General features: G+C 42.7%; 1 protein-coding gene across 1 annotated transcript; it reads left to right on the forward strand.

The window, feature by feature from the left end:
* The first annotated feature begins 971 nt into the window (after positions 1-971).
* RPL37 (ribosomal protein L37) lies at positions 972-3604 on the forward strand. Its single transcript, XM_021551486.1, has 4 exons — positions 972-1066; positions 1712-1847; positions 2154-2238; positions 3492-3604. Exons 1-4 carry the CDS (start codon positions 1064-1066, stop codon positions 3559-3561), a joined length of 294 nt encoding a protein of 97 aa, XP_021407161.1. The 5' UTR covers positions 972-1063; the 3' UTR covers positions 3562-3604.
* Positions 3605-9800: the final 6196 nt, after the last annotated feature.

Below are 9800 nucleotides of genomic sequence, written 5' to 3' on the forward strand. Positions count from 1 at the left end.
TACATAAATTACTCCAATTTCCCCTGAAACTAACTCTCTCAAGATAAAATTGTGTAGAGATTGTAAGTCTACTGAAGATGCATAGTAGGCAGGGTTGTGAGAATTTAAATAGTAGATTTTCAGAGAACCACAGAATATCCTGAGTTGGAAGGGACCCCAGAGATCACCAACCAATTCTTGGCCCTGCACAAGACAGCCTCAAGAATCACTTATGTCTAGAGCATTATCCTGATGCCATATGTCTAAATGTTTCTTGTACTCAGGCTCAGTGCTGTGACCACTTTTCTTTTTTGTGCCCATGATGTCCATTGCAATCCTTTTGATCTCAGACAGACTCGTGGAGACTCCAGGCAGACTCCACTTTTGATCTCCTGGAGAGGTCTGGGGGAGGACATGGATAAAGTACAGAAGGGCCCACTGTTCAAGGCAGCTTACTTACTAAGTTGTGTATTACAGGCAGGAGTAAAACCCTGTGCCTGAATTTCACTCATTAAAACTCACCCATTAGACCTTATTGCTCTTTACAACCACCTGAAAGTGGAGTGAGGGCCGGTCTCTTCTACTGTGCTTACAGAGAGGACAACAAAAAAATGGTGTGAAACTAAGAGAGGGGAGATTCACGTTAAAAATTTTGTTGCTGCTCGGGTGGCCAACAATTGGTTACCCGGCAGGTGGTGGAATTGCTCTCCTTGGAAGTGTTCAAAGGGCGTCTGGGCCTGGCTTTGAGTGATGTGATTTAGGGGCTTACAGGGGTAGCGCTGGGCGGACCGGTGCATTGTATGTTCTTGTAGATCTCTTCAAGACCTGGTGATTGTGTGGTTCTGTAAGAGGAATTTCGACTGTCGGTGTGAGCAGGACTTGGCGCGGAGGCGCTCGCCCGGCACCGAGCGCGCTGCCGCAGTGCCCGCGCCCCCGGCGCTGGCGCTGCCCACCGGGCTCCGCGCTCGCCCCGTGGCGCTGAGCCCGGCCCGGGCCCGCCCAAGCGGCCGCCCCGGAAGCGCTCGCGGGGCCGTGGCGGAAGCGGGGCGGAGCGCGGCCTCTTTGGTGCTGGCGGCCGGCGAGGATGGTGAGTGCTGGGCTCGCTCGCGGGCCATCCGCTGCAATCCGCCGCCATCCGCCGCCATCCGCCGCCATCCGCCGCCGCGCCGTGCCGCGGCCGGGCTGGGCGGCGGGGCTGGGGCCGGGGGCTGGCGGCGGGCGCGGCTGCCGCGCCGGGCCGCGCCGGGCCGCGCCGGGCCGGGCCGGGCCGGGCCGGGCCGGGCAGGGCGGCCGTGGTGCGGCTGGAGCCGCGGGCGCTCCGTGGACTCCTGCTCCGTACCTGCTGCCGCCGTGGCCGAGCAGCCGGGCGGTAACGTAGCAGGAAGGATTTCGGTCGCTAGCGGTGAGTGTGCGGCTGCACTCGCTGTGTGAAGCGAGTCACTTTTCGTCGGAAGAGAGTGGTTTGCTGCTTTAGGGTAATGGGTGTGGGGAGAGGGCCGGTGTAAACGTGCCGTGGCTCCGTGTTTCTTCAGCACAGGGGCGGCGACACAACGAATGGCGGCAGCGGGTCCTGAAAATGGAGGGTGCTCATAGTTAAAACTGAGTTGTGGTTCAGAGTTGAATGTGCCTCTGACGTGTTTACACGGCTAGCTTTGCGCTGGGTGTTTTGAGGCTTGTTCTTTTGATTTTGTAACTTGGACGTGTTACTTTTATGTCTTGAAATGTTTTTCAGACGAAGGGTACGTCATCATTTGGTAAACGACGAAATAAGACACACACCCTGTGTCGTCGATGTGGGTCCAAGGCATACCATCTGCAAAAATCGACATGTGGGAAATGTGGTTACCCTGCTAAGCGTAAGAGAAAGTGTAAGTAAAAAACTTTCAGCTGGCTCTAGTTCATAAAAACGTGTTTCTTCAGTACTTTGATTTGTTTTCCAGTCAAGGAGAAAAACTGTCATTTTGCAGTTTTATCATTTTTCATTTTGGAGCTTTGTTCAAGTTAATGGTAGTTTAACTATATGCTAGGTAATATGTAGTATTAGTGCATAAAAACTGATTTCAATTATAGTCAGGTTTTTTTTCTTTTGTCATCTTGAATAATGGTACCATACAAATGTAACATGGAACCGAAATTACTTGTGCAAGTAAATAACAGTAACCTCCATATTTTAGATAACTGGAGTGCAAAGGCTAAAAGACGCAACACCACTGGTACTGGTCGCATGAGGCACCTGAAAAAGGTCTACCGTCGATTCAGGTATAACAATTTATTACAGACTAGCGTGCTTGAAATCTTGCATAGACTCCACTTAATGATAAAATTCACCATTCAAAGATAACATTTTAATTTTGTTTTAGTACCACTTAATGGAGTACAGTCTTCTTAAATATGTAATGAAATAATGTGCTTTGTATAGTTGTATGCATTTTATCCTTCGATAATGAAAACATCTTACTGGTAAGACAAAGGGTGTTTAAAGTTGCAATGTTTATACTAAATGAAGGTAGTACAGAACATAGATGTTACTGTAGTAAGAAGCTCACATCTGAAAATGATTAGTGTGGTATTTTGTTTATTTGTGATTCAATTAAATAGATGATTACACTAAAGGTTTCTAGAGATAAGTCTCAAAATGCACTCCTGTTCCCATTTGCTCACTCAGAAAATGTTCAGGACAGGGATAACTCATGGTCCCTCTCTTCATTTAGAGTTCAGTCAGCACTGATTAGATATTTCATCAGATCCTGAGTTGCAAGTTTCTAAGACTTGCTACAAAGCCTTTGAGTTGTACTTGGGAGGTAGTAGGCATGTTTTATGATTCCCATTTTGATTGAGTCCCATGGAATTCTGTAACTTCTGGTCTCACAAGAAGGCAATATGAAAAATATCATGTAATTCAGGAGTACTGTCATAAAAATGTAGCTTGGCTACATTAGCAAAAGGTAAGAGACTAAGTCTCAGTCGTGGGTTGAGGGATCTCAGTCCCTCAGTGGTTGAGGGTCAGTTAATTTGTTTTGGTTAGCTCGTTCTTTTCCAATGGCAGCGATAAAACACCATCCAGTCCAGTGTGCAGTTGTAGCTTGCTTTCCACTGAGTGTTGCTCAAGTAGAAATGTCATCCAAAATCAAGTTCAGGACTGAAAGTGTGGTTGGAGGCACAGAGGATTTTTGTAAGAAATAGACTTCAGAAACAGGACGTCTTTAATAAGATGTGCTTTCAGCAGGTGAGCTATATTTGCAGTGTTTGCTCAGATAATGAAATCTTCCTGTTTCAAGAACTCAAATTTACTTCAGCAGAAGAGAACAAAAACCATACTACTTACTCAAGACAATTATTAATAAAGTGTTTCTTTTTAAAAAGGTCTGAACGGGTGAACTCTAGTGATTTCAGTGCATTACTGAGATAAATTGAAAAAAGCTAGTGAGCTTCATCTAAAACACGAGTGACAGAAAATAACCTGGAGCAGGAATCGACTTCTCAAAAAGTGGTAATGATATTTCTACTTGCAGGAATGGATTCCGTGAGGGAACCACCCCGAAGCCCAAGAGAGCAGCTGTTGCAGCCTCCAGTTCATCTTAAAAGACTCATCTATTTGTTAAAATAAATGGTCTTAACCAGAAAATCTGTCACCTTTTTTTACTTACTTCATTGAAATGCAGTATTCATGAAAATACATAAATAATTAAAAATACAAATTCTGAACTGATTAATTTAAAACAATCTACTCTTCGTTTGGTAGGACCATAATCTTTGCACTGAACTGAAAAAGAGGCTTGTCTGTATTACTCAAAGGAGGTCTCCTGCTAGAGAAGTAGAATATTGGTACTGTGGATTTGCCCTGTGTGCCTTTGATCTCAGTATGCTGTAGCATGGAGAGCCAGAATTGTGTTTTGAAGGTAGTAGCTATTAAAATGGCTCTATGTGCTGTTTTGGGAGGTGTTAGTGAAAGAGGGATTTCCAATACTGTTCATTTTTTACTGCTCTGTGGTACTGGAAAGCCTGCAGAGATGCTGCTTAGTGTGTGGATCATTGCTTCTTGGGCAAAAAAAGCTCCCAAGTCTGGAGCATATGTACTGCAGATACAGGGGGGTTGGAGATCTGGTGTGGGTGGGACAGAATTGCCTGAATGGTCTGATGGGGTTGGTGTGGAAAGCTGCACACAGATCTGAGTTAACTCTGATGTGTTTAGATAATAAATTAATATCTGACAGCAGTCAGTTGAAGTTACATAAAAATTACAGATTAATGAATTTGTACCCTACATTGTGTATTACTGGCATTCAAACTCACACTAAGAAACTGATTATAAGGTGCTGCTATGAAAGTTTGAGGAATTGCAGTAGTTACTGCAAGGTTTTAGAGGACTTTCATACTGCCTTTCAGAGACTATTAGAAACGGAAAAACGTGATGCTTTAAGCTTCTGAGGCTGTTCTCACTGCAGTTGATTTTGTGATAAAAGCAGAATATTGCTTTGTCACTACTGTATGATCAGCAGTTAATGTATCAACTGTAAAATCACAGAAATTTTCAGCCAGGTGTGCACTTTCTTAGGTGTTTAAATGGAGTTAGAACTTTTGGATAATCCAGTTTATCAGCTTGGGCTGTTTCTAAATGAAAAATAATTTGCTTGCAAATAGGCTGCTTGCTCCAGATTCAACTGGTCCATTTAAGAAAATCGGAATGTAAGTGGTAGTGATGCTTTTAAAATACACTGTGCACAATACTGGCCATTCCCAGGGCTAAGGAGTGCCCCTGAAATGAGGTTTTTGGTGATGTTTGGCAAACACATCCATATAGGGAGGAAGAAATCATAAATGCGTCCTTGTTCTCTGAGAATAAACTCAAGACCATTATAAAATCAGGTCAGCAGGATTCTTAAGGAAGGGCTTTTTGAGCATGTTGGATGGTGTATGATGGGTATTCTGACTGGGTGGGAGTGAAAGCCTTTGCATGACAGGTCAGGTGACCTTTCCATAGCATGGGGTTTTGCTCTAAACAACCTGTTTGACCTGTGGACATGATAAAACACTGTAAGGGCAAGTGCTTAGCTACTTGCTGCGGTTACCTATTGGCTTCTCACGAATTCTCCTCCTGAAAAATGGACATTGGTATAATAAGCAATACTGTTACCATGGTAACAGTAATTGAAACGTCCAGTGACTTGGAGTAACTGAAACTCATTATTTCAGGGAGAATTTTACTTGCAGCAAGAATGAATTTTATGGACAAGAATTTTGACAGCCATTTTCAATTGTTTTAAAATTCTTGGTGAGGGGCAGGAAAAATCAGTTTTTGTGGATTTTATGTCGTATTCAGAAAGGATTGTGTACTTCATGTGTCAGCTATATTTGCACTGTACAGGAAATATATTTTGATGCCCTTCTGTTCTTTGTAGTGTGTTGTTAAATATTGAAAGGCTGCTTTGCTGGTTGCTCAGTATATAATCTTTTGCTAAAATATTTTTAAGCATTTTAACTTGAGGGTTATGAATTGAATCTATGCATAATGCTTACCATATACTTTATGTATACAGAAGTATTGTCATACACAATCTGTAATGTGTGATTTTTGCATCCTTCAGACTGATAGATGGTATAGTCCAAATTACATCAGAAATTACATTTCCTATTGTTCAGTGTACAAGCCTCACTTTTTAGAAGTGTATTGGATGCAGGTTTCTTAAAGGCAGAGAGGTGTTCAAGTGACCACAGTGGTGAAAGATGGATTGCCATTGGTAAAAGGTCCTTGTGTGGAGATGTGTTATGTCTTCAAACACCTCCTCCACCCCCTCACCCCCACCCCATCAAAACTGCCCTTGAATTTACCAGAAGCACTGTCCATAGCACGGCCTTTGTTGCCTAACGAAGGAGGGTGACAAGAGACAGTAAGTCATCCCCTGGTAGCCTGGGAATGTTACTTGCCTGAAACAGCCTGAGAGGAGCAATATCATGCTTACAGACTTCGGAAAATTTCCTGTAATTACTGCCTTGGTTGGCGGCCAATATGGAAACCGCCGGAAGACTAAAGTCAGTCATCTTGGAACCTATAAACAGTGGTCCTGAGGGAGGCCCTTAGATCTCCCTGGCACAACAGCAGGCTGCATGAGCATCTCCCTGAGGAGAGTTCAGCAGTTCTTAGGTTCTAGGAGATAGTGTATGAGACCCACTGCCCTCTGAGTGGGAGTGGAACAGAGCTGGCAGATCTTAAAGTGTGTGTTCCAAGGAGCAAGAGCTCTCAATTCCCATCTGTAAGAAACCACGAAAGGAAAGCCAAAAGCATGGCTGAGTCAAGACCTGCTTGCCAAACTGAAGGGCAAGAAGGAAACAAACAGGCAAGGAAGCAAGAGAAGGTATATTGGAGCAAGCATAGGTTCATTGCTCAATTGTGACAGGATAGAGCTAAGAAGGCAAGGTGTGGCTAAAGCAAGCCTGGGAAGGGATGTAAGAGGAAGAAGAAGGGCTTCTGTAGGCACGTGAGCCATAAGGGAAGGTTAAAGTGTAATTTGTCCCACAGTAAACATGGCATCAGTGACATAGGAGGATTGAGTGCACCCTCGGAGAATTTGCACTATCTGAGTGGCGTGGTTGTGACATGTCCAAGGAACAGGATGCCATGAAGAAGGACATGGACAAGATCAAACCAGCTCATGTGAATTTAAAGGTGCCCAGCAGGGCCAAGAGTAAGGTCCTGCACTCAAGGCAAATCCCAGCTGAGAGATAAAGGGATTAAGAGATACTCTATGAAGAAGGATTGAGGGTAATGGTGCTTGAAAAGCTGGACATGTGCCAGCAATGTGCACTTGCAGCCCAGAAACCAAAAAGACAACCACATCCAGGGCTGCATCCAGAGCAGTGTGGCCAGCAGGTCAAGTGAGGTCATTCTGCTGCTCTGTCTTCCTGTTTACAGAGAGACTTCATTCAGCTCTGGGATCCCCAGGACAGGAAAGACATGGTTGTGTTGGACCATGCCCCGAGAAGGGCCACAAAGAAGATTCAGGGGGCTGCAGCACCTCTCCTATGAATCCAGAGAGTTGGAATTATCCAGCCTGGAGAATAGAAGGCTCCAGGAAGCCATTCAATATTTGTAGAAGACCTGGAAGAAAGATGGGGACAGACCTATTAGAAGGGCCTGCAGTTACAGAACAAGGAGTAATTGTTTTAAACTAAAGGAGAGTTGATTCAGACTATGTAAAAGGAAGAAGTCTTTTTCTATGAGGCTGCTGAGACATTGGAACAGGCTGCCCAGAGAAGCAATATACTCAATATCCCAGAGAAGCTATAATACTCCCACTCCCTGGAAGTGTTTCAGAAGAGATTGGACTGGGCTCTGAGCAGCTTGGTCTAGTTGAAGAAACCCTGGCTGGTTGCAGGATAGGTTGGATTAGATAGAGGATCTTTACAGATGCCTTCCAACCCAAACCATTCTGTGATTTCTGCAGTGTCAACTTAGAAGCTAGAAACAGCAGAACAGATAAAAGCCTAGAGCTGGGCAAAACATACATTTTTATGGCGAGGAGAAGGAAAGTGAAAATAGTACCAGGCACTTGCAGAAGAAATGTGCTGTACATTCAGTGGCAATGTAGAGTCAGAAGTCAAAGAGAGAAGAGCAAGCAGCATGTGCCTGTTTGCAAAGCGCACCAATGATGCCAAGGAAGTCTTAATACCAGATAGTAGAAACAAGTCACATTAATGTTCCCCCTTTCATATTGTTAGTAAAGCTGAGAATGTTTTCTGTTTTGTCTTCAATCCTTTGTTTTCTTGTCTAATTATTACATCATCTCCCACTCCTGGTCTCCTTGCTGGCCCTGAACTGTACAGTGGCCATTGCAGTGTCTGGGCAGACATGCGTCAGGAAAGCCTTGCTGTATTCCTGAACCACAGCATTGGCTCCCTGTGTGTCACAAAGGGCACACATGCCAGGTCTCCATGCTGGTGGCACTTGTAACACTACACTGGGTAACACAGCTCTGGAGGATGTTTCCACAGAGTAGCAGTTCTATTTTTGCTAAAGTACTCTGATCTTCCTACTTACGGGAATAAATTATTGAAAATACAGAAACAATTTACATTTAAAAGAAAGAAATTGTACTAGGGGAATTAACAGCCATTTTCTGTCTCAAAATCAGGTTATGGAGATAATTGACAGAAATCAAGTCGGCTTTAAGTTCATTATTTATTTTAAATGCTGTCTTAGAAGTAGAGGCATGCCCAGTTGAATAAACAAACAGAAAAAGTGATTTTAAAATAGTGCATGGGTTTTTCAAGATAAATAGTGTAATGGAGAAGTTATCAGAAAGTAAGCTGGCCTCAAAGATTCATGGAATAATTCCTCTGGTATGTTTTGTTCTGCCAGCTATTCTAAGAGGACAACCTTCTCCCCACACCCTCACAATACATTATTCAAAGTTGCACTGTTGGCCAAAAAAGCTCAATCTTCCATTATGACTCTTACATGCAAAAGGTGAGAGAGTAAGTGCTGCTGATGATTAGTATTGTGAAGTGTTTATCACTACCTTTCACACTGAGTAAAGTTCAGGTAGCTGTGTTTGTATTGTACGTAAGCATCAAATACTAAAATATTAATCCATTGTGATGTTACTATAAGGCTTGGCCTAGATTATGCTTTATTTGACACAGGCTGGGGTACTTTACCTATTGTAGATTTTATGCTTTTATTCTTTTTTTAAAAGCAACTTGATGCTCAAGGTGTGACAAAGAACTTTGAGTAAAACTGAATGCAGTGATATAAGCATAAAAGTCGCAGTACAAATGGGCAAAATATTTTTGTGATACTAATTTTTGGCTGCAAATATAAAAGTCATGAATGGCTTCTACAGTCTAGTTCCTGTCTAACAGCTCATTCATTTTCATTTTCTAAAATGTTCTGGTATCTGAGTAATTAAGAGATTACTTAGTAATTAATTAAATGATATCACTTTCTAGTATAGACCTGTAGAGCTTTTTGAAGTCTCATTGTATTGTTCTTGATCAGGACAATAGCTTGAGTTAAAGCTAAAAATAGCTTGTAATCATTTGGTATCAAGACACTAACTCTGCAGACATCCCAAATAATTCTTCCCCCTTCAGCTAGCTATGGCTTAATCAACTCTTTCTTTTCCCAGTGTGATATTCAACACATAATTTTCTCCTCATACTACAATGAAAGTTTCCAAAATGTTAAAGTAATGCTTTTTGCATCACAAAAGAAAACTTGCCAGTTTTTCTTTTCCTGATGTTAGATTGCTATCCAATCCCACTGTGACAATAAATATTTTTCCCCAAAATCTCAGATCATGAACTATGCTGGTTTGTATATTCTGATTTTTGTGTGTGTTTGGTACTTGTGATGTACAAGATTTTTAGAGCCAAAGATCTAATATGAGGCCAAATAATTTTTATAATTATGCTTCAAATCTTGTACAGTTCTATTGTAGTGTAGTGTAATGTTACTATTGTAGTATAGCAGGATGCTCAAAGTTGGGTAAAACTGCTCAAACTTTGTCTTGTTAGCAAAAGTTATCAGAGGTGGATGGAGGAGGGGTGTCATGCTGCTTTTGGTGTTGAAGAATGCTGAGACCAGCCTGACTCAACTATTCAGTTAAACATCCTGAGGATGTGAGAAACAATATTTCTTGCCAGAAATTTGCCCTGATGAGGATGTGGCTAAGTTCCTGAGAAATGAACCCACAAATGACAATGCAGATAACTGAAGAGATAGCTCAGATAGCTGCTGAGCTAAAGGCTGATGAGCTGACACAGATGACCCAGAAACATCTGGCTGACAATCATTTTGTATATGTGGCTTATACACTACAAGA

The sequence above is a fragment of the Lonchura striata genome, chromosome Z, assembly GCF_046129695.1.
Source record: "Lonchura striata isolate bLonStr1 chromosome Z, bLonStr1.mat, whole genome shotgun sequence".
Lineage (NCBI taxonomy): Eukaryota > Metazoa > Chordata > Aves > Passeriformes > Estrildidae > Lonchura > Lonchura striata.